The sequence below is a fragment of the Calonectris borealis genome, chromosome 1 (assembly GCF_964195595.1).
Source record: "Calonectris borealis chromosome 1, bCalBor7.hap1.2, whole genome shotgun sequence".
In the NCBI taxonomy this organism is placed as follows: Eukaryota; Metazoa; Chordata; class Aves; order Procellariiformes; family Procellariidae; genus Calonectris; species Calonectris borealis.
This window is the reverse complement of record NC_134312.1, coordinates 118,031,238-118,055,980: the sequence shown is the minus strand read 5'-3', so window position 1 is coordinate 118,055,980 and position 24,743 is coordinate 118,031,238. Positions and strand designations below refer to the sequence as shown.

Here is a 24,743-nt window from a genome sequence, read left to right as displayed (position 1 = left end):
GAAGGATGGACTTGTAGCCCAAACCCCATGTTGCACCTGCCTACTGTGGTTTTCAGGGTGTCATAGAGCCCCTACCCTTCCCAGAAGGAGGTTAGCTAGCAAAGCTGGGCTGTTGGAGCACTGGTCAGCAATCCCGCTGTCCCCTCCAGGGTTCACCACCAAATCCCTGCCGCACTGCTGGCAGACGAGAAAGTTTCCTGCAGGGATGGGCTGGAGGGCAGCAGGACCCGATCGCACACAACTTCTCCAACCTGCTTCCTTCACCCTGCTCTCCGCAGGAGGTGGGAGAGAGGGGGCTTTCTCTTCCTCAGGCTCCTAAGGGAGCTGGGAGAAGGGGGAGGGAAACTTTCACCCTGCCTAGAGTGGTCAGACACTCCCATTCGCCAAACAAGCTTTTGGCACTGCAGGACCTTTTCTGAAGCCTCTGGTTTTGAGGAGTTGCCTTACTTACGGGTTTACCAAAACAACACGTGTCTAAGAGAAAGGCTGGATGAAGCTGTGCGGCACTTCCAGTGAACAGCCCTATTTTCTTCTTGGAATGTAACTGTAAGGGGTGAAAATCCATCTGCGCTACAGTCCCTCCCAGCTTCGCCTGCCCTGGATTATCAGAAGGTGCAGCAGTTTCCTCCTTGCAGGCCCCTGCAAAAACACTGCAGGCTTTTGCTTCATCCTCTGTCACCCGTCGTGCAGAATGCAGAAGGGACTTTTGCTCTGCATCTCCGTTTGTGCCCTTGCTTTTTGCTCGTCCGCTGCAATTGGGAATTGTAATGAGTAAATGCATTTTCTATTAGTGTTAATGATAAATCTTGGTCAGACTGTTCCTATGTCAGTGCAAGGCGTGAGGGAGAGCAATGCTTGGGAGAGGCCATCTCGACTCTTCTTCTGAATCGTAAGAGAAAGAGTTGTCTGTTGTATGAGGGCATGATGTGCTTGTTAATACCTGAAACGCATCCTAAAGAGAGTGAAGGGTGGAAATATCTTCCTTGCCTTCTTTAATCGTGGAACAGATAAGCAACAGCCTGTAAAAATGGGAGGAGACACAAGAAAGAATGTAACCAGCCACAAAATGAAAAGTTGATATATTTCTTTTTCTTTTTTTCGTAGCACCCAACCTTTATTCTTCCCTTGCAGAGCGTGGTAGTTTGAGTCCATTACGCACGACATGCACCAGGCATCTTCTCAAGGCTGACCAGTCCAGAAAAGCCAGGCTGTGTCATAACCTTAGCACATAAAGCTGCAGAAAAATTTAGGCGACAGTGTTGATTTAATTATTAAGGATTCTGTTTGTCTGAGTCTGTCTGCCTCTCCTACCTACACCCTGCATTATGGGCTGTTCTTCATTACCTGCTCTACCTATCTTCCCAATCTAGCCGCAAACAGTTTTGGTTGACCACACCACTTCCCTCTTGAAAGTTAATACTGTTTGACTCATTCTGTACTGCTAACACCAAGCCAAAGAAAACAAGCCAAAGAATAACCTGCTTGTATGCAGTTTGGAAACTTCTCAGAGGCCCTGCTTTCAAAATGCTATACAGTAGCTTACTATATCTCTCCGCAGCTGCAAAGAAAATGAGGAAAGCAAAAAATGGTTCAAGAACCTAAAATAAAGACTAGGCAGAACCACATGAAATTTATGAGCTTTCAGTGAACTGCAGTCCTGTGTAGGCACAATGGAGCATTAGTACAGAGGAGGGACTGCTTAGTAACCTACAGATTAAAATATCCAAACTCATTTCTTCGGAAAAACAGGTATTTTCAACTATTGTGCGGAAACACCAGTCACCAGACTTGGTAAAAGCAAAGGTCTTTAGTTCAAGGGAAGCGCGTAGCCGGCTAGATACTTTTTTTGGACAGGAGCAAAGGTTTTTACAAGTTGTCAAAGTATAAATGGTCGGTATCCATGAGGGGTAAATTTATTTTTGTGTTGCCAAATTCCCCAGGTTTACATAAACAGTGAGGCACAGGACTTGACCTTTAAGTTGCAGGTCCCTTGTTCAACTCTGAGGCTGAATGATGAGGACCTTTCACTGTCTAGAGATATTTCGGTGGGCTGATGAAATGGGTTTCTCTCTAAGCTATTTCTCTGACCTTCAATACCGTGATGTTTGTGCAACCCACTTTCCCATTCATTTGTCCTCTCAGAGGCACTGCAAAGGTGGCAAATGCTATCATCCCTCACTTTTCCCACTCCGGCTGAGGGAGGGGGTCCAGATTCATCCCACCTAAGCTTCCACATTTGATTAAGCTGCCTGAATTAGGAGCCTGGTACCCTGTATTTGGCAGAGAGACAACCTTCTCCCAAGGGCTGCTCAAATGGTGGCTCAGTCCTTGCTGCCTGAGCCATGTGTTTCTGCAGCTTTTCTTTGGACAGAGGTGTCTTTTTGTGCCTGTATTTTCCTTGGTTGCTTGCTGAGCTGTTGGTTGGCTGGTTGCGCCTCATTCTGCACCTACTCTCTCATACATATCTTCACTATGATGGCTCAGCCCATGGCTGGAGGGTATTCTTATGGCGGTTTGTACGTGTGGGAAGATGCAAACTATAAAGAAACAAAAGAGGCTTTTGGCAATGTGATGCTTAAGTTGGGAGTCATTCAAACTTTGTCAAGGAGTCGGGATTTTTAAAGTGTATACATTGACATGGGGGAAAGGGAAAAGAAAGCGAAGGGTATAATTTTGCAGACTAATTTAACTTTCATGAATAACTTCTTCCCTCCAAACTCCTAACTCGGTTCCCTTACTTTTACTTCGCTGCGATGACCTAATTCCTGGGGTGAACCCACAGAATAATTGCACTTCCATGACAGAAATAGAGGACATATATATGTCAGATTCATCAGAAGTTTTGGCGGATCCATGGCAAGCAAAATAATTGTGTTTTAAGTGGAAATACGTTTGTGCATTGCTATTTGTTAGTACAGCACAGGCCTCACCAGCAGAGCTGGGGGGAGAGGAAGCATATTTCCTGCCTTGCAAAAATTGTCAAGATTGCTTTTTCTGGCTGTGGTACCTCAGGGCAGACGTGAGGCTTTTCATATGTTTGTCAGGAGGCAGGGAGAGAGCTGGAGGGACCCAGCCCGGAGGAGCCTGCGGTCTTGCAGTCAGCGTGCCGGCTGGAGCGAGGGAGACCGGCAGCCTTCGCTTGTCCCTTTTCCTTGGGACGTTCCCCGCTGGAGCTCTCCCCACGCGGCTGGATAGCGAATCAGTGATGGAAAGGGCTCTCAGCCTGCAATTAGGGCACTCACCTGGAAAACAGGAAACCGAAGCTTGTTTTCTAGTGTAGACCATGCAAGAGGGGCTTGACCTGGACTCTCCCGCCTGCTCCTGTTTGTTCCGGGGGGACTCCCTCTCACTGCAAATTTTGCTCTACCTATAGCGTCCGTTTGTGTGGGTTTTTTTAAAAAGCAATGATTTAAAAAAGAAGAGGTAAGAAAAAAAATATTACCAAAATATTGTTTAACTACTGTTAAAACACGTAGGAAAAAAATGCACCAGCTGCTCAGGGTGCATGTTGTTACAGTAGGGCGACTAACCCCCCCCACGGAGGTGCAAGAAGCTACCTGGGGTTTCCCCCAGGCAAAGCGGGGAGTTACCAGAGAGCGGGCAACCTGCCGTGTAAATCTTTATTCACCTTGTTGTATCGCTGGACACTTGTTCAAGTGACACAGCCAAATTGGATCACCTGGTGGAAAAATTAAATGCTCAGCAAAGGATCGTACCTGAAATGTCTCTCAAAGTAACAAGCAGATTTTTCCATAGAGACACAGAAGGGTGAGGTTTGCCAGGGAGTTGACAGGAGAAACACACCTGGAAGGGCTTCCCAGTGTCAGTCTGTCCGTGCTTGGCGTTGCTCGGCATTCTGCTTCTGCAGAGCGGCTGGATGTCAGCCTGGTCATCGAGGCGCGTAATATCCAGCCTCATTCACACGTTTCCCAGCACCTTGTGCCTACGGTCAGGTCGGGTCTGATGACCAACACTGATTCTTCTGGTAATTACAGACACAGCACGAAAACATTTAGCATAATATCCTGTCTACCATGATGTTCCTTCTGTCTGGAAAGAAGGCTGGCGTTGCACAGCACTTAAGAAAAACACCAAAAAAATGTAATTGCTGATGAGTCTACTCAAAGCTCTGACTACCATCACCATTGTTTTTCCTCACCACAGCAATAATATTTTTAACCGAGGAAAGAGAAAATATCCTACAGTGTGTCTAATTCCTTTTTTAGGAACTTTTTACATTATATTTTTAACACTGTACAAGAAGCTGGTGAGCTCTGACACTGTCCTGTACTAATCCTTCTAATGCCTGAGTGCGGTATAAGTCTTTTCCAAGTGATGGAGACTAGAGAGCAAACCACTCTACGGATTGGTTTTATTTTCAAGCGTGATTTCCTAGAGCCCCGTGGGCTGCCGTGTAACAGTGGTTAGTGCCTTACGCTAAGCTTGTGCGTACATCTCTACAGGATCAGGTCAGGTCTGTTTGAAAACATAGCGAATAAAAGTTATGCTACTTGCTCTTTCTGTGCAGGTAGGAAATCAGGGAAAAAGAGTGTGCAAAGTATTTTATATCTGGCATATCTGGCACATAGAAAAATATTACTGGTTTATGCACTTAAGGCACTATTTCTATTGTTAACAAAAAAATGCTTTTTTGCGAGCAGGATAGCTGATTTTCAAGCATTTGCATTTCCCTGCTTGGTAGTAATATAGAAGACTATACTTTAGTTCACTTTTCTTTACAAGACTAGATCATTTTTTGCACTAAAGATAGTGTGCTCACTTCCTAGAATAATGTGAAAGAGTGTATTTTCTTTTCATCCTTCACTATGTACAAAATAATTGGATTTATTTTAGTTCCATGGCACAAAACAATGTTTACCACTTTATTAACTGGACACAATGAAACATGCCTTATTTTCTACCCCACTACAGCTGGAGTCAAACCAAAGCCCTGAACACAAATAGCCCTGAAAAGAGGAGATGCTTGGATTAAGGTCCAACACGGTTCTAAAGCAGCCAGCTTTCGTTAAACCAAAGCGTCGGGTCTCATCAGTCACTCCCTACTTTGGCAAAGTCTGGCCAGATGCTCTATTTTCCTGTGTATAATCCACTTTTTGGGTGTGAAAATTTTCCATTTCCACCTGGGAAAAGCGGGGGCAGAGGAGAGAGGGGGAGGTATTCTGCTCCCCTTGGGGAGAAAGAGCTCCGCTTAATTAAACTCCCCTTATACTACCTCCACGCAAGTACAACCTGCTGATTTTGGGCAGAAAACTTGTGGATCATACACAGGAAAAGCTGTGGCATATCTGCTCGGGTCTGCCTCTGGCCGGGATGCTCAGCAGCCATGGGCCAGTGAGTATCTGTCAGACACCTGGTCCTCCAAGCCCCAATCTTTTGCGGGCGTTAGTACCTCCCGATGCACCAGCTCCAAATAGTCAGATTTGTGAGTGAATGAGAGCGAGCGAGGAAAGAGTGTACTCGTCCTGTGACTTGATTAAAAGAGAAAAAAAATTTCCATGAACCCATTCCAGCAGTGTTTACTTGTAAAATGGTCCTGGGTACCCACAGGAATTTCGGTAGCTTCAGCTGGCAGAAGGAGAGTACCGGTGCCCTCATGCCTTCTCTTAGCCTCTGTTTTACCTGCTTCTCCCCCTCTGAACCTGAAAGGCATCTAGTGACACTTCTAAAAACTAGGTTAAAAGGAAAGTAATGGGACACCTGGCACGTCGAGGCAACCTGGAGCGCTGCTGTCACCTCTGTGGGGCCGGCTGCAGTGTGAAACCCAGACCGAGCAACCATTCCCAACCATTGCCTCACGTGCACAAAAATGGGGGCCACCAAGGCACTTTGTTCTTGTTGTTTCCACATCCAGAGCCCCAACCAGATGGCCGCGGGCCAAGCTGAGTGCTCCACAGTCTCTTAAAGTCTATAAAACTGTGTTTCCTTCCCATTAAGAGGGAAAGCACTTTCATGTTGCGTTGCTGTAAAAGTATCGGAAAAGCTAATGTTTTCTCTGCCTTCTTCGCTTAATATTCTGCATAAAAAAATCCACCTGGCCTCCCTGAGACAGTATTTGAAAGGGATAAGTTAAAAAAATGTCCAAAAGCCCCCAAACCCTGTGGTTTAGCCAAGCAGGCTGGAAGTCCTGTTTATTCCAGTGTCAAACACTGACCCTGCAACCCAAGGGAAAAAGGTGCTGCCCTTTTCTTGCCTCTGCTAGTACCCACACATTGATGCTTGACAAAAAGTATGACGACGTGGGGAGGGAAAGAGGACAGCAGTGCTGTCTCGTGGCAAGCCGTCTCTCTCTGTGAGCTCTGGGCCAAGGTCTTCTTCATTCAACAGCTGGATTTTTGATTGATGCCCATAAAGTCCCAGCTGATTTGCAAAAGTCTCGTGCAGATCCTCGTGGCCAAACTGCCGGCTCAGCAGAGCCACACCAGTTTCCAAGCGCCTTCCCGCTGCTCTTTTTCATCCTGCATCATGCTGCTCTCCTGCGAAGGGAAAGCCTGGGCTTGTGGTCACCGTGCTGAGCTGGGAGACGAGCGTCTGCCACAGGGTCACTGCCTGACCACGGGCAAGTCACCTCATTTCTCCGTCATTCAGTTTTCCACCTATAAAAGGGGGATAATAATAGTCCTGGGCTTTATGGGGGTGAGCCGAGGATAACCTGCCTGCTCTTTAAGCAAGGTGTTTAGAGGGTAACTTCAAAGTAAAGCTAATAAACATGAAAATACAAGTCACCCTAGCAAAGCTCTGCTTGTGCATTTTTAGTGGCTTGGGAAGACCATTTATATTTGTTACATTTTTCTGACACAGTTCTTTACTTTCCTGCTGCAGACCTTCATGCAAAACAGGTTCTGTGCTGCTACCTGCAGCAGTCAGCAAAGGAGAAAAGGTGAAATAGCTCTTCTGATTGTGGGGGGCAGGGGAGAGCCACTTTTGGAGCTACATCTTGAGGTGACAATTGCCTGACGTTGTTTCTAGGTAGTTCCCACCAAAAATTACAACATACGGATGAAAACAACAGCAGAGTTCCCCTCAGAAGGAACCTGCTGGCGTTGGTCTTTCCTCCCCAAATGCATTGACGCGAGTGGGATTTCCACAAGCCCAAGGGATGAGGCAGCTCTCGGGTTCAGCAGGATGATCTGGGGCAGCGCAGGGCTGGGTGGGGGGGTCCAGGAGTTTTGCCTGGTGGATGCACGATGGAGACATGCAGAGATACTCCCATCAGCTCGGAGGGAGCTGGCCTGGGAATGGGGTGCCCCGCGGTGACCTCAGGAGGGTGCTGTGCCTGGGTTAATTTGCCCTGCTTGCTGCCTGTGAGCTGGGTAGTTCAGAGCAAGCTCGGGTTTGTCTGCCCTGCCTGGCATTGTGTCAGCTCGACACAAATTTAGTGCCTGAGCTGGATTCAAAGGGGAAAGTTAATTCTTGCCTCACCGGCTTTAATGCAGCCCCTGTCCTGTTGGCTTCAGAGGAACCGCTCATCTCCGCGCAAGGCTGCTAGCACACCGGCTTGCACTGCCGGGCCGCTGGGTTTTTGGCCGCAAAACTCGGGATGCGGGGAGAGCAGCACCAGGAAGGTAGGAGGAGAAAGTAGGGTAGCAGGAGGTCAAACTTGGCATTGGTGCACTCACTTAAAAGCAGATGATGTCTGAGCGGAATTTGAAATTAGGAATAAATTACATCGGGGGGATGGATTTGGAAGGACCTGGCTCTTGGCTCTGCAAGCCCTGGGTTGAGCCTGCTGAAGCTTAAAATAATCCAAATGTATGAGGTATTTTACACATCTTGTATGACTCCGCATGTTTGCGTTCAAGTCCAGCGTTAGAAGCCCAAGGCTTGAGGCAGCATCCAGCTTTGCACTGCTGACAAATGAAGCCTTTGCTCTTGACCAACCAGAATGTCAGATAAAAGTCTTTTTCATCTTTCTTCTCTTCTCGCCTCCTTTTTTTTTTTTTTGGAAGCCTTAATGGGACTCTTTAATGATGAAACCGCTACTATATAATATGTCTTTTTATATTTTAATTTTTTTTCCCCCCTCTTGGGATAATTTACAGCACAGTGTGGAATCTGAGACAGTTCAAGCTGTGCCAAAGGGCCTGGCAACAGGAAGAAACACTGAGCCACTGCGATTTGGAACCATAATACGAGTTATAAAATTTAATTTTAGAAATGCAGCTACTGGGAACTGCTTTTAAATGCACATTTTTCCTTTTAGTGCATAAAATGGTCCTGTGTCTTGATTGAGCTGTTAGGGTGCCTTGAAAGAGTGCTCTGTAGAGTAAGGGGCATACAGAGCTCTTCAGAGATCTTTTTCTGCTTATTCACTGATACTCAAAATTGGAAGCTAGATGTTTATGAATGTTTATGTATTAAATACTACAGGGATGTGTGGAATAGGGCACGGTGGGTTATTTTCAGGAGTTTTGTGCCAGTCTGTTTCACTGCTGTAGCCGTGAGTTGAGAGGACTCACCATAGGAACAGCACTGGCCACCTCCTTGTGGGGAGGATGGAGATGCAAAGAAAGCTGCAGAAGGCAACTCTTCACAACAAGAAAATTAAAATCGGGAGCAGATAGACAGTAAACTATGGTGTTCAGCAGAAACCAAAAATAATGCCACCTTCTTCAAGAGAACAAGTAGTAAAAAAGATGTTTGAGCTCTGGGCTAGAGATGTGATGTGCATTCCTGTCCGGGTAACAGTGCCCTAAAGGAAGAAAGGGGAAGGGATAAGCCACAAAGATTCACGAGGCAGCTGATTCTTAAGACAAATTTAAAGTGCAAAAATGGGTTTGGGTTTGGGGGAAAAGGAGGGACGATGACATTCACTGTTCCACAGAAAGTCCCCAAGCAGAAGGTATGAAAATTGCATTTTTGGAGCTGGAGATCCTACTCCAAAGGAGAACTTGTGTGCCAGAGGCAGTCTGCTTTTGGGCGTTCTGCTGAAGGGCTGTTTTCTGTGATCTTTCAGAAGAAAAAGCCCTATTGGGGGATGGGGGGAAAATTAGAAAGGAAAGTTTTGATTCCACCTGGTTGGGAATGTTGCTGAACCATGCCATTTCAGACACTTCACCAAACACAAGTCTGCTAGGGAGGTTTCCGTTTCAGCCCCAAAGCGTAGTGTCAGCAGCCTTCCAGGATAAGATACCCTACTTTTGAAGTATATCTCATAGGGCTGGAAAGCAATGGACACAAAAGTGGTTTGCAAAGTCGTGGCAATAGGTTAACTCTTAAGAGGGTGGAAGGTCAGGCTGGACGGGGCTCTGAGCAACCTGATCTAGTTGAAGATGGCCCTGTCCACGGCAGGGGGGGTTGGGCTAGATGACCCTTGAAGATCCCTTCCAACCCAAACTATTCTATGATTCTGTGAAAGAGGATTTAAAATTCGTGCTTTTTTGCTGCCTGCCGGAGGAGCAAGTGCTCCAGCAGACGAGACATCCCTCTTGTATGCTCTGTATGCAGTCTTTGTGGTTGCAGGTTGACACACAAAGGAGCCCAGAGCAGAGAGCGGCCACAGGCAACAGTTAGAAATGCATTACCTTAGTCCTTGCATACCTCTCGTGGCAGATAGCTAAGGCTTATCTTGAAACCAGTCCTGCCCGTGATGAGATACGTCTCTACCCTTCCAGCTGAATCTGGATGTGCCTCGATGCTGCACTGGAGCTGGACCTCTCCAGCACCTTCCCTGTCCCCTCCCAGCCCTGCGGGGCCACAGCACCGGAGCTTCATGGGGACCGTGCTCCAAGGGCTGCCCTGGGGACTGCCGGCCAAGTCTGCTGCGTGCTGGCCGATGCTGTAATGTCAGCATCTACTCTCTTATAGTTGGATGTCTGGTGGCACCTCATCTTTTTGAAGCTCCTGATGCCACTTAGAGAGACTTCTTTACTCCAGTTGCAATTCTGCAAGCTTCTGGTGTTTCTTTCCTATTTCTGTCTGTAAATCCATTGCTAAAGGATCAAAAAATGGGATTTGTTTGGGTTGGTTATTTTATAGCTCCATAGTACTTGTCTGATTATGGTACCTTATGACAATCTGGGATTGAATTTTTCATGAGTTACTCCAGTGCAGGTTTAGCACAGGGGCCACTAGAAGTTCCTCCTTTTATTCACCCTTGCAGACCATCCTCCTTTTAAAAACACCTCCTCTCCCAGTGCGAGGTGTAAGAAGGCACTGCAATTTTCAGTGGATCTGGTTCTTCAGACTAGGCCATGTCTCGGGCTGCCCTGCGATACGGTTACAATGCATGACTTGCTTGTGTCTCCTGTTCTTGCGGAGAGGTGGTTTCAGTTTAATTTCAGACGGCCACTAGCTGGTTAGGTACTTTGCCAGTGGATGAGGGGTTAAAAAAAAGAAAAAAAATTTTAAAAAGAAAATAAATCAACAGACCTCATGTATCAGTGAGATTTTCTGATCTTTTTCCCCCCCCTCCCACAATAGGACATCGTCAGAAAATAGATGAGCAGACAAAGCCCGGGAGCTTGTCCTTTTCAGAGCGCCTGAGTGAACTGGAGCAGTTGCGTCGTACGGCCATGAGGGTCAGCCCACACCACCCAGCCCCCACACCCAACCCACGAGCCTCCTTGAACCACACCACTGCTTTTAACCCTCAGCCTCAGAGTCAGATTCAGGGTAAGTACCTGAAATCCTCCCCCCGCTCGCCCACCTCCACCCCACCAGCCTGTGGAGCGCGGGGGCTCGCAGGCGCTGCCCCTCATCCCTCCATCTCTTCTGGACTCTCCTTGGCCGCTTTTAACGAGTGAGAGCCTTTAATGAGTGAAAGGAGGGGCTTCCTAACATACGTCTGTATTTCTAAAGACCTGACAGCTTTTAAGGGGTCTGTACTGTCTTGTCTTCCTGGTGTCAGTACAGCTCATGGTGTTTGGTAACCTCACCTATGCTAGAACCATAACATCTTGAAAGTTGTTGTTTTCTTGCAAAGATGCGTTATGCCAGGCCTTTTTCTATGTGTAGGTGTATTTCCCGATGGATATTTATCAATTGTGTGCTTGAATGAGAGAGAAATACCGTCAATGCCTTGCTTTGACATTTCCCAGGAAGGCAGTGGCAAAGAAAGCTTTGCAAAGAAGTGCTTTGTCCCCTGAAGACGACCTCTTAGTGCTAAGACGTTAATATGGGCAGGCTGGTTTGAGAGTATTTCTGTGGCCGGTGGTTATCCAGTGGGTTTTATTTGAACAAAAACCTGCAAAATGATGACTCAGGAGTCTGATTTCCTCTGAGGATCAGGCTCAGATGGTGCCGATGAAACCAAGTCATCTAGCTTGACATCTTATCTGCCACTGCTAAAGCTGAATCTATCCCTGCTAAAACCAGCTCTGTCCCTGGGATCAGCTGGAACACAGTGAGCAGTGAATCAGGTCACTAAACAGTCTGCAAAACCGTATCAAAATGCAGATTCATAGTGAGATGCACCTAAAGGGGGGGTGCGGGACAGTATTAGTTTTAGCGAGCACTGCTCCTAATGGAGTTTTCCTCTATTCTTCCTGCCAGAAAGAAATGGCCTTAGTCGAGGTTCTCTGCTGGGGTTTTGGGGAGCAATAGTTACCGCCAATTGGAATAAGTTCTTTTTTCGGCATTTATTTTTAAAACGAGGGTACAATTTGTTGCATGCAGAAAAGGTTATCACTTACCTAAGGCAAACGCTTGTTACATCCTTTTATTCCCAGGGCTTGGGAAACTTAGTGAAGTCTTAGTGACTTAGTGAAATCTACTGCAAATCTGCCATTGACTTCGCTGTGAGCAGAAGTGGGCATTTTTGAGAAGCATGGGCTATAAATCAACACATTGCCATGGGCCGCACTGTAGAAAGAGGCAGGCAAAAAGACAGTTGGAAGGACTGCACAGCTCCTTCCTTCCCTGGAGCCACACCAGGTCAGCTCAGGCGAAGGATCCAGTCCTGCACCTCTCCCAGCCCCTGGCAGTCTCCTCAAGTTTTCTGATTTGCAGAGCAAACCACGTTGTGTTTCTCCTGCGCACAGCTCCGTTCCTATAAAAGAAAACGCACACGTTATTATGGCTGCTCAGCAGCCAGCGGCTACGTGGGTGGAGGTATCGGTTGCAGACTTGCATTCTTCAGCTTCTTGGGAACACTATATGCTTAGCAGGGTATCAGGTTTAACGTCAAGTATCCCTCTTCCCTGGTTCCCTGTGAAGGTCCCTTGCTTGTACGACTTCAGAGCGATAGGCTTTTCACGCTCGGCCGGGGATTCAGCTACTCTCTTCAGAAATAGTTTTAGTACATTGCTCTGCTTTGCTCTTTGCAAACAAGATTTTAATGCATTTCACCTGCGGATGTAGCTCAGAAAAGGGTAGCAATCGAACTGCTGACGTTTCCTCATTGATACCCTCCTCTTCACCTCTCGGGCCGCTTTCTCCCAGTTCCCCTTTTCCTCTGCCTCCGAAATGTGCACATTATCCATTGAGCAACTTGTTGAGGCTTGCAGTCGCTATCAGTAAAATAAGTCCTAAACTGAAGCCTCCCTCATTTGGGACTGTCTCTGCTGCAGGCGCCTTTTAATTTCTAGGGCTCGTCTTTTCAGGGTCACGCTATCATGGCAGGGGAAGAGGGCTAGGGTGGGAAGGAGCTCCAGCACCATCATTTTTTCCTGTGCTCAAAGGATGATTGGTTTTCAGGCTGATCTTGTCTGTGACCTTTAGGGAGTCGGGATATTTTCTTGTTTTTTGTTTTTGATAAACAGCGCTACATTTCAGAACACAGGCCCCTAAAAACGAGACACTTCTGACCTGCCCCATAGCATCACCATACCTATCTGCACATCTTAGCATCCTGAAACACTTCTGTTGAAACTCTCTTACTGAAGAGAGCACAGAGTGTTTTTTATATAGGCATAAAATAAGGCATAAAAATCCCATACATTGCTAACTTCCAAGTAGTAGCATTAAACTTTGCTTTAACTCACACCAGTATGAGTCACAGGCTACTCCTCTATTCATCCAAGTCCAATTATCTTTTTTTAAAAAACAAAACTAACTTAAAATAGATATCTGAGACTAGTTCTTGGATTTAAAGGGGCAGGTTGCCATGCCACTAAACCACTGTTTATTTGTTGAGGTTTTCATCTATAAAAGGATTGAGGTTAATTTTAACTTCCTATTTTACCAAGTCTTGAGTTTGAGCATAAAGCTGCTTGTGTCATGGATACAAGTCCAAGCAAGTTAAGAGACCATAAATTGCTATAATCGAGTTTTATGCTTCTTTCATATCACAAGGAGGGAGAAAGTACACCTGTTCATTTAAAAGATCTAACCATAGCCAATTCACAGACCAAAGGGGAACAGAAGGGGAGAAAAAGCTTCCACCATATCACACATGGTTTAAGTTGAAAGATTACTTTGTGCCAGTACCAGGCGTATAATGTCAAAGGATTTGACCTACACGCACAGAGTAAGGAAATTCAGTTAAAGCTCCAAACCCGGCCAACGCTTCAACCTTAACTCACCTCTTCCTTTGTACAGAGGGGAAAAGAAAATAGGCAGAGCCACGAGAACTGTGCTGGGGTGTTGTTTAAAAAGTTTAAGACCCTTGATGAGCATTTAAATTTTTATATATAATAACTATAAATACATCTATCTATATATTATGGTTGAGTTTCTTCTAACACCAGCCTGAACCAGATACTAAATACATAATTACTGATTTTCCAGTGGTTAATGTTAACCAGACTGGGTAGATCTGTAATTCAAGAGTTTTACATAAATACAAATTTATGTGATTCCTTTACAGTATCATTTTTTTCAGGTCCAGTAGAAATATTTTACATGCATAAGTCATCAGGCTGAGAAGGTATTCTTTTGGAGGCACTAACGTTGAGTTAATAAATTGCATAAATGAATTTCTAACTAGTGGGGTTAGGAATATAATCCAAAAACATGTGCAATTAAATAAGTTCATTTTTTTTTTTCCAAATTAGCCCAAACAATGTTTCCAACTGGTGATTTATTAATTACCCATAGGTTAAACAAATAAATAAAATAAACCTATTTCTTCTGTCTAGGGAAATCAAACAATCATTGTAATCACTTTAAGCTATGTGCTTCTGGTTCTTTTTACGCTTTTATAGCCTTAAAAATATCTGAATTTGCTCGCTTGCTTTTTTTCTTTCCTTTTTTTTTTGATTTTGTAACCTTATATGTTAAGTTTCAGCTGGGACCATGCTTTTATGACCAAGTCAAAAATCCCTGGAAACAAGAGGCCGTAATAAAATTGCTGACAGATCTTTAAGCGAAGCAGCAGAATTAGCACCGATAGCAAAGCAAGAGAGATCATTTAAAGATCAGCTCTTTGAGTTAGCACGAAACATAACGACTGAGAGATTATTTTGTTACAAGCCAGCCTTTTGTCTTCCTCCAGGTGCAATACGCTTTGTTTAAGAGACATTTCAAGGTCCTTGCTATCGTAATCTCGTTCCACCAAAAACAGCCCAAGTTTATCAGGGTTCCCATGAACTGGTGAAACACAGGAGTGGAGTCAAGGGCGGCGTTTAAGCCCGGGGATTTAAAATGGCTTTGTTCCTACTATGACTGTATCCTGCCCCGATTTTTAATATTTCCACTTTTAAATCAGCTTAATAGGCCGTAGGTTAATAGAGTTAGAAGCATTCACAGAGCAGCGTTTCAGAGCGGGTTTTGACAGGGCTGTCATTCTGCCTCTGCGTTTTGCTGCGGCAAAATGCAGTTTTCAGGCGCTTTTGAGAATCCGGATTGACGCGCTCGTAGCTCCCTGCCAAAACAGATAAACAGGCTCTCAAGATTAGGGGCTCGCCAACTCTTTCTGTTGTGCAATACGCTAAATGCCGATATTTTTACGTTCTCTTTGGACACATCTGCGTCTCCCCGTCTTTCCTTAACCCGGCGTGCTTGCAGAGCGAGTACATGGCGCTTTAACGGCGTATCATCCCGTTTCCACTTGATTAACCACCTGACCTCTCCATCCCAAAATACACTCCCCGGAATGTCGAGCGAGTGCCGCCTGAGCTTGGCACCCTTCCTATCGGCACCGCTCCTGCCTTCCCCCGGCCGGCGGAGTAGCGGGGGGTGAGTCGCGCCGGTGGGCAGCGCGGGCAGCGTGGGCAGAGCTGGCAGCGGGTACGTCATTTCCAATCGGCACGGCCAGGGCTGCCAGGCTGCCTGGCTCCGGCACTTCTTCTGGATGTGCAGGAACCCTCCTCCCCAGCCCCGGAGTACAGTTTCCCCACCACGAGCCAGGTCGCATATGTTTTGCTAGCAGCCAGGGGAGATCCCCTTTGATGGAGCTCCCCTCCATCGCCCGTCTCCTGGGGTGGGCGGCCAATCCAGGCCATGCTGAATGCGTGCCGGGAGCCCGCTTCGGGTGAGGGGGAGGGATGCTTTTTCTCCTTTCCCCTCCTTTCAATGCCAGTAGCCACCAAATAGTTCCTGCGTGGGGAAAAGGAAGGAGGTGAAGCCACCTCGATGGTGTGGACCCAGAGCTCGAGTGCCGCAGCCACCGGGAGGTCACAGGAAGTTTGTTGAAATAGTGATGTTTTCCCAAAATATTTTGCAAACCAAATCTGTTTAGCTGGAAGGGTTCCAACTGGGTCTTTCAGAAAGGAAATTTTATAGGGAGAAAATATCTTTTTACTGGAAGTACAATATGTTTCTTTGATTCACAGTTATTGCTCAGCTCATAATACTTTCATATAATGCCATGAGTAACCTCAGCAGTTTTTCTTTTTAAGGGGTACAGTGTCATTAGCAGCAGACTCACCCTGCTGACTATTTATCATGTCATAAACCAGCTTCCCTCCGAAGAGATGAGCACGCAAGCATGTGAACTGGATTAGCATGCACAAAACAATTCTTCTTTCAGTCAGTCTAATAGAAGGCCACTCTGGGGAAAAATCCCTCCTCTTTCATGTCCCCTACTAACAAATATATATAAGACTCCTATTTAAGGGTTTTTGAATCCATCCTGTAGCTCTGCAGGCACAGGTGCTCCCATTTTTGTCCAGTTACTTGCATCGACCAAACTGGGGCATGTCTTAGAAAGTTTTCTCTAAAGCATGAACTAAAAGGGAGCAGCAGAAAGGTGACTCCTGCCATCTGCGGAAGCACAAAAGTAAGTTGTGTGGCGTTTCTGGCCAAGTGAGACTTCCCATTTTGCTGTGAAACTAACACCCTCCGTATTTGTATCTTGGAGAATGTTTGCGAGGTTATAGTATATTCAAAATATATCGTATAGACCAGAAAATATCAGTCTGGTAAAGATATACACAAGATGTGCATGATACAACTAAACAACCTGCAGCTTCATAGTGTCCATTTTTTCTTGGCTCCAGCTCTCAACATCGTTTTTTGCTCAGTCATTTCATCCCATGTGGAAATAGGCTCCTTACAGCACGAGGCGTGTCTTCCATTTGATTTGTAAAGTTCATAACGCCATTTGGGTTCTCTCCAAATTCTGATTTTGACAGGGATAAAATTTTGTTACCGTGACACGTTATCTCTGCCAAGACTTTGCTTATCTGCAGGCTGGTTGTGCTGTGACACACGAGAGGGGTGGTGATATCCAGCAGTAGCCCAGGAACGAGAGCGGTCCCAAGGAATTCCCTCCATCCGGCGTTAGAACTCTCCTCTCTTCCCTCCTTCCCTGCCAGGAGAGGGCCACCAGTTTTGCCATTTTGAGATACCATAGGCGCGATACTGTATTAATAGCAGTATAGAAAGTTTTAGAAAAATCTCCTCTGAGGTCCAGATGAAGTAATGATTATCCAGTGTTCAAGAAAAATTAATTCAAGTGGCAGGGGGTGGAAAGCGGGGCTGTTAGTATGACAAGAGGAATAAAGACCTTACTTTAAAGAAGAGATTAGCATAGCCGGGTTTATTCAGCGTGCCGAAACAGAGGCTGGGAGGGAAGATAATTACAGTCCATAAACACAGCAGAGAGGTTCAACATTGGGGAGGGAGGAGAACCATTTGCACCGAAGGACAGTGTTGGCTCGAGAACAAGTGGTTATTCTGTAAACTGACCGTCAATGAATTTAGACTGGAAATTAGAAGATGGTTCCGAGGTATCAGAGCAGCCCTGGCAGCCTTCCAGGGGGCTATTAGAGACAGAAAGACGTAATTTAAGACGGATCTTGCTCTGTTATGTAAGTGCAGAACACAAGATGTGGCTGGGCTGCAGGGCCCAGGAGATGCTCTCTGGGCCCATATTTTCTTCCATTTGATCAGTTCTCCGCACCTGTTGCCTCACCGCGGTGAAACGAGGGACATTTCATCCTCCGGGACAGGCAGGAGGAGGCTCAGGGGTCTTCTCAACTCTTTGCTCTTTTAGATCTCAGCGACAAGATAACACCTTTGCCTCCTTACTCCCACTTGGACCACCAGGTCTTCAGCAGTTCTCTGAACAAGTCCCATCGGGGATGGAGCTCAGCCAGCTCTCCAGCACCGGCACTGGAGACCTCGCGCTTCGCCTGCTAAGGGGAAGGCTTTTCCCATTTGAGGGTGGCAGGAATCTGTCCTGCCGCCCCCTCCGTGCACCTCGAGGATTCATCCCCTTCAGCCACAGATTCGTGCCTCCTCCGACTGTTCCCACTCGGGGCAGAGCGAGGTGAGGAAGCCAGTTCCTCAAGACGAGCCCGTGTTGCAGGCAGCACGCCCAGCTCCGGGGCATAAGCCTTGCTCAAGAGCCTCCCCTGCCTCCTCACATTCAACTCTAGAAAAAAAAGGGCTTGAAATTGTTTAGCTTTTTCATCAACTTAGGGCACTAATGGAAAGAGTTATGTAATGGTGTTTAATCCAGAAGATTTCCAAGTGTCGATATATTTAAAAGATACCAATCTTCATATTCCAATTGCCTGGCACTTCCTGGGATTAAAAAAGCAGTAGATAAGGCAACAAGTATGTTCACAGTCCCGAGCAACATCTCCACTTACACAAATTTTCCTTCTGTTTTTTTTTTTTCCCTTTTGTCCTCAGCATCCTAAAGGATGACTTTAACTAAAGAAAAGGAAATCTTGGTTTTAAAGCAGAAATCGAGGTATTTAGAGAACTGTATTTTGTTCTAAGGCTTGTCAAAGTCATTCTGCATATCTTTTGGCAAGCTATTTGGAGCCTGATTTTATACAAAGTATTTAGGAAAACTTAGCACACCAGAAAGGTCCCTTAGCAAGATTTTTGATAGTGCCCAAGCACCTAAGCCCCAAAGAAATCAGTGACAGCTACGGAGATGCCTTTGGAAATCTCTCTAGCTGTCTAGCTGAATCTTTAGGCACCTATAGAATTTGGCAGCTTGTGCCCAGACACAGTTTTATTTTTCATTCATCAGTCCATGTCTTTTACCACATGAGAACAACGTCAAGCTGATGGATACTGCTGAGAGAAACAGAGCTTGCAGGTAGGGACAAGTATCCCGCGTTCAGTTTTTAACTTGCACAGCGATCCTCTCTGGTTTGTTTTGTTTTGTCATCTTCGACTCAGTACACCAAAGTCCCTTCTCCGTTATGTCATTGCAAAAGTGGAGCCGCTCTCTGACCCAGTGCAGGAACCTTGTGCCTGCACTGATGCTACCAGCCTAGTGTTAGTCTCTCGGCGGTCACTGTCATCGCCAGAGGAAAGAGTGAATTACTCAGCCTCGCTTCTTGCTCACTTCTTGCTCCTTTAGCTCTCTCCTGGTACGGCAGTGCTGGAGTCACCCCTCCAAGGTGGAGCCTCTGCCTGCTCTTCTCTCCTCCCCATTTCTGGGGCAACTGAGAAGGCTCAGCATCTTTTGGGATGGCAGCTTAAATGCACTGTACCTCAGGGGACCTTTCTATCTGCTGTTGAGATCAGCTGGGTCACCGGGATCTCTTACTTTTCCATGGAAACACCTTATTCTGGCTCACCGCTTCTCTTGCCCAGCGCTAAATCTCACCTATGGCATCAGCGTGCTGGAGATGTCTAAAGCAAATATCCCTGCCTGCCCCAGAGGCAGGTGCTTCCACCGTCCTGAACTTTGGATGGCAACGCGTGGCCGTGTGTTTGATAGCATTTCAGCATTTGAGGCAGCTACTCCTTGGTTTTGGGGTTATTCCTCACTGGCCCTTGAAGCATATTCTTGGCCTTTGAATGGCCCAATTGTGAAGAAGATTAAAAGCACTGATTGCAAAACTCCAGTAAATAAAATCTCTCTCAGTTCTTTACTGACAAACCCAGTTTCTTTCCATAGCATTCTCCTCTTTAATCCCCTCTTGGCAGAACATGACATGTTTTGATACCAGAGCTCAAATTACCTTCCATGGTAAATAAAACAAACAAAAAATAAATAAGAGCTCCTTACCCTAAAAACAAACACCCACTGAAACGAGCTTATTATTCAGCTGATGGTGCCCATGTGCCAGAAGATACCTCTTTGATTTTGTAATTGAATGTATTCTTTTCCCTCAAGTACTGAATTGAGCCTCTCCGAACTTGAAATGCTGAGGGGTTAGAGCAGAGTGACCACAGATACCCTTACTGTTTGCCATCTAGAAAACAAAGGAGGAAACGAGGAGACTAGCACACAAGTTAGTGTTCAAATGTTTGTTTCAGAGGCGAAAATCCCACCTCAGTATACAGAGCCCGCATGGGCTGGGTTGGTGCGGACGGCTAGATTTGGACAGAGGGAAATCAACCCCTCTAGCTCCGCAGGAGGCTGCAGTGGCTACCGCTGCTTATAGCAGCCAAGGGGCTTTGCATTCAGGAGGACTGGCACGGTCTCCGCTTTCATCACTAGTGGGATTTATCCATGGGGCGGGGGGCTCCTTTGGAAGCATCAAGTGCAGACATGCCCTCGCCTCTTCCGCTGCCATGCCTTTAACAAGATGTTGCGTCAAGCAGATCTTCTCTAATGATCCCACGTGGTTAGAGGGTTCACAGGGCTCCTTTTACACGACTGAGTACACAGTACACCCTTAGCAAACTTATTTATAAGTTTTCCCTGTCTATTCAGTATATTATGACCCCTATAAATGGAGATTGTTCACATGCAAAGAACAATGGGCTTGGATGTGCTCGGTAAAACAATCAATTATGTGGGGAAGTGCACATTATATAGTCAAATAGACGATCGTCTCCATCTGACCATTTTCATTCTATTTATACAACTCTTCTCTTAAAAGCATTGAAAAACAAAAGCGTAGGAAATAGATCCATTAAAAAATTGTGGGTTTGCTGTCAGGGTAGGCTGGATTTCCAACAGTAAATGCAAAGGTCTGTTTCAGAGGTTTACTTGGTTTATCTGTGTTGGGCAAGATACTCAGTTCAACATTGGCGGTCCTGAGAGCTCCCAGGTTTTGGTGCTCAACTCCAGGCACTTTCAAGGAGCCTGGATTTCTGCAAAAGAGACGCTGTGCATGTCTTTGATAGGGTACCCAAAAATGGAACTGGATCATTAGGCACGCTTTAGAATATAAACCATTGTCGTTTACATCCTTTGCATTTTTAAATAATGGCAATTATCAGAGCTTCTGGATATGACTTGGCCAGTTTAGTTCCCTTAGCTTCCTGCAGATGAAGTTCAGGTGATCATTGCCAACAAAAACCAACGAAACCAAAAATCCTTTGCATAGCAACAAGTTATATATTCACTGCTTTATTCATCGCTAAGTTTCCAGTGTTCAGAGAAGTTGCTGTAAGTTGCTACGTCCTTTAGACTGTAGGAAAGACAACGTTTTGTCAGAAGCGGTGCTTTGTTTTATTAGTCTAATGATGATTTACAGCTAGCTGAGCAAGTGTAGTGTTTATGATGGTTTCAGTTCTCATTGCATAAGGTTACTGAAGGATATTTAATTTTAAAAATCCCAAGTCCAAACGCTGATCCTCATTCTGCAGTAAAGCACGTGAATAACTGCTCAAAAGAATAGTCTCTTTGATATCCTTGAGAGCTATACATACATGAGCAATTTTACATGCAAAACCATTTGCAAATTCAAACTCAGTATTAATTAGTTCATGGGGGAAAGTATCCACCAGAAAACAGTTCTGCTCTGCATACTTTATAAAAGTGAACGCTTGTGTTAACTTGAAAAGGAACCACACAAAAGGGAGGGAGACATTTCAAGTGAGTGTAAACCAAGATTTGCCAACTAACGCTCACCTAGATACAAACGGATCGCTAGCATATTGTCATTTTTACCCCTCCTCTGCAAATACTTTTTTGAAAAGCTCTCTTTCAGCTTCCTTCAGCTTTTAAGCACATACTTGGTGTTGGTGCCAGGCTCTTGTGCTGATGGCACTCCCCAGCCTCCACCCTTGCAAGCCCTCTCCCATTGCCCGGCCAGCAGATAAGCCCTGCAGGTGGACGCGGCAGGGGACCAGCCTGGGACCCGCAGGAGCCAGCCCTGGCCCAGGGAAGCCTCCTGTCGGTCCCCCTTTCGCTCAGCAAGGGACTGCGAGTGCTGCCCGTCTGTGTTACGAAATGCCAGAGCCCCATGCGCTCCCCGAGGACGGAGGAGCTGGAGAAGGGAGAAGGGTTTGCAGCTGGGATCAAGGGCAGCTAAAACTGACCTGCCGGGGCACAGGGAGAACCCAGGCGGAGCAGGGCTCGCCAGGTGCCTCGGGCACGGTGGAGGGCCAGGCTGTCACCAGCGCGTCTGTGGGTCACCCACAGGTGACCGAGCCCAGGGTGGCGGGGTGCCACGCAGGATCTTCCCCTGCACGTGCCGGAGCCGGGGGGAGGAGCGGGAGGCCACCGGCACTGCCTGCTCTTGCCCTCACCGGGGTGACTAATGAGGCCAGACGTAGAGCAGGGACTAGGTTGAAGCAGGTGAGAGAAGTAGAGGCAGAGAAGAGAGAGTGTGAAAACAGGTTTTCCTGGAAAAGTGAAGGAAATATATCCATGGGGGAAAAAAAAAGAAAGAAAGAAAGAGAGAGAGAATGAGAGAAAGAGGGAGAGAGAGAAAGAAAGAAAGAAAAGAAAGAAAGAAAGAAAAACAGCTGTGCTAATTCTTGTGCTTGTTTGATCATGTTCAGAGCCTCCTAAACTCCCATGGAAGGGAACGGTTTTGTTTCATGAGGGTGGTGCATACTGAGTGCGTGTCCATGTGATTTTTGTATTTGTACATTAAACATTTCCCCAAGATGTAATTCCTTCCCTCCTGCACTTGGAATAAAGTGACTTTACAAGAAGGACTGCCTCCAAACAGCAAGCAAAGGAGGGCTGTTGGGGCAAGATAGGGCAACTGTAGATGTGTCTGAGCTAGCTGCTCCACCCAGCCTCTCATCTTTATATGAAAAAAAAAAAATGTTTCCAATAACCGAAACAGGCAAGGTCTGATCTGCACAGACGGTCTGCAGGCATCTGCCCAAGAAGCTGACGGTTGGCTGGTACATCCTCATCTGATTTATGTTGTGTGTGTGTTAAGCCTTAAATTGTTGAGTCTCTGGCTGGCTGCAGTGGTATTACTGGATGGTTGGTGTATGTTTTCAGCTCACAGAGCTGGCTCTGATACTGGGGTTGTTGGCGCTGAATCAATTCCAATCTCACACCTGTCTGAGACAATGAAGGCCTTGTTGCACACATCTCCACCAAAGGCTGTCATACAACTTATTTTTCACATTTGGAGAAGAAGGAAAAAAAAATAAAGGGAGGACTGAGGAAATGCTGTCTCCTCACAAGACACGTTCCCCATGCCTTGATGCAGCATGCCCCTCTTTTCTTTATGGGAAAATATATTTACAAAACAAAGCCAGTGGAAAGTATAGCTTAATCCTGGCAGTTAAATGTGATTAAGGCTTGGTCTCCAGCAACTTACTCTGTAGGACCATGCCTGGTGGATTAAGCATGGGAGATAGGCACCTAGTTTGTCGCACCCTTACTGGAAAGTTTACCTCCAGCTGGGTTAGCGCTATTAATAGCTTCTTACCGATGTGACTAGCACCTGTGCCATTTACCTAGCATTTTGGGGCCATTTCTTGAGATGTCAGAGGTTGTGAAAGGTGCTGGAGTCGGATGCCAGCGTGGCTGAGATCCTCTGCCTCCTGGCGCTGGAGCAGCTCAGCCTGGATGGAGGATCAGCCTGGCTCCTGTCACCATTCACTCCCGAGTTGAAGGCAGGAGTCTGATCTTTGTCTTGGTCATCCATCACTGCCCTTGTGGTCTCCCTTCATCCAGTCTTCCTCCTCCAGTTCTGTTGCACAGATGTCTTAGATGTGCATCCTCTGGAAACTTTAATGTTGGCTATTTCTTTTAAAGTGTTGTGTCAAAATGAAATCAGATTTGTTTTCTAGCTCTGTTCTGGTCAGATGATACTTCTGGTCCTAAATTAGAGTCTTTTCCTGCCCTTTCTGTGGCACCCTTCTTTTTGCTGAGAGTGGGTGGCAGGGGCTGTAGACCTGTCCCGTGCAGGTTTTTTTTCCATTTACTATATTAATGGCAACTTTTCACCAACTCAGACAGGAGGCTTGTGGCTGAGCATTTCCTTGGAGCGGGAGTTCGCTCCCTACTGCTGAAACAGCCTGGAAGTGCAGAGTGGCCGTCCAGAGTCTCCCCACATTCCTGTTTGCCATGTACCAGCAAAGGCTAACTGAGCCTCCTGAGTCCGCAGAACTGCTGCCCTGCTGTTAGTGACTGGGTCCGCCCGTCCAGCTGAAAGACTGGCTGTGCACTTCAGCGGCTTCCCCATGTCCTTCTTCTACACTTTCTAGCCCCGTCTCCTCCATTTTTGCCAGCGCCATCTCTGGTTGCATCGCCGGGGCCGTGCAGATGGGAGTGGGTAGATGGAGGGCTGGGTGGGAGGAGTGGTGTGAAATGCAACGCAGCATTTGTTGTGTTCTCTTTCCTCCTCATCTTGACTCTTACTGCAGTCTCCGTTCTTTGCCCCAAAACATCTTTCGAGGAGGAAAGTAGGAAGGAAAAAAGGAGAGCGTGAGGCACTGCAAGCCTGCTGGTATCCAGTGAGTTTTGAAAGGTGCAGAATTAGACCCAAAGAGAGCTCTTCAGCCAATGTAAGTTGGCCTTGCTCTACCAGCTAGGCCAGCTGAAGATCTGCCCTTGCGCCTTGTCGGGGTGGTCTTCAGCATAAAAATAAATGATTAACTATGTAATGAGTGAATATAAAGACAGATGGTAAAGTATACTTCTGTTGGTACTTGCATGCCTTTGTTTAAGAATACAGGAAAAGGCCCTGCGGTGATGAAATGCAGACGGGAGCGTGATGTTATCTTGCACCTATAAACCTTGCTCTGAGTCCACTGGTGGCCACTATCCAGCACTGCTGAGTTCAGACACACTGGCTTGTACTAAGTAGAAATGGCGCTTTCAGTCTTCAGTAAACAGCATTTTTGCCGCAGGGCCCAAATCCTTCAAACATTTGCCTAGGTAATTGTCTGGTTTTGCCTTCTAGTGTCTCATCATCAGCTTATCTGTAAGTTCAGACTGGCTAAATGAGCATGTGAGGATGGGGGAAGAGCTGCTGGAGGACGGGGGAATAAACCATTTCATATTTAATTCACTGGCAGGAGAGACTAATGTGAGTGCAGCTAAGCGATCATTTTAGGATCACGTTGGGGAAAAAATGAGTAATACAGCATATTAATTTAAACAGATTAAAGAGCTGCACAAATAAATGAAGGGGGTTTTTGTTTTGTTTCTCTGGCAGTCCCAAAATATCAACAACTGCAAAACAACAACAGCAAATATATAATTTCTGGTGGAATTTAAATGAATTGTTTCAAAATGTTACGAATTTTTGAAACTGTGAAAATGTAGACATAAAAAATATTTC

General features: G+C 46.2%; 1 protein-coding gene across 6 annotated transcripts in view; it reads left to right on the top strand.

Moving 5' to 3' along the window:
• RUNX1 (RUNX family transcription factor 1) overlaps positions 1 to 24,743 on the top strand; it is a 174,212-nt gene that overhangs the window by 127,909 nt on the left and 21,560 nt on the right. For 5 of the 6 annotated variants that reach the window (XM_075172226.1, XM_075172256.1, XM_075172246.1 and 2 more), the window contains one exon: positions 10,441 to 10,632. The exons of the other annotated variant lie outside the window; for it this stretch is intronic. In XM_075172226.1, the coding sequence (XP_075028327.1) occupies positions 10,441 to 10,632 (192 nt within the window). The remainder of the gene's footprint in view (positions 1 to 10,440; positions 10,633 to 24,743) is intronic. 6 annotated transcript variants of the gene reach the window in all.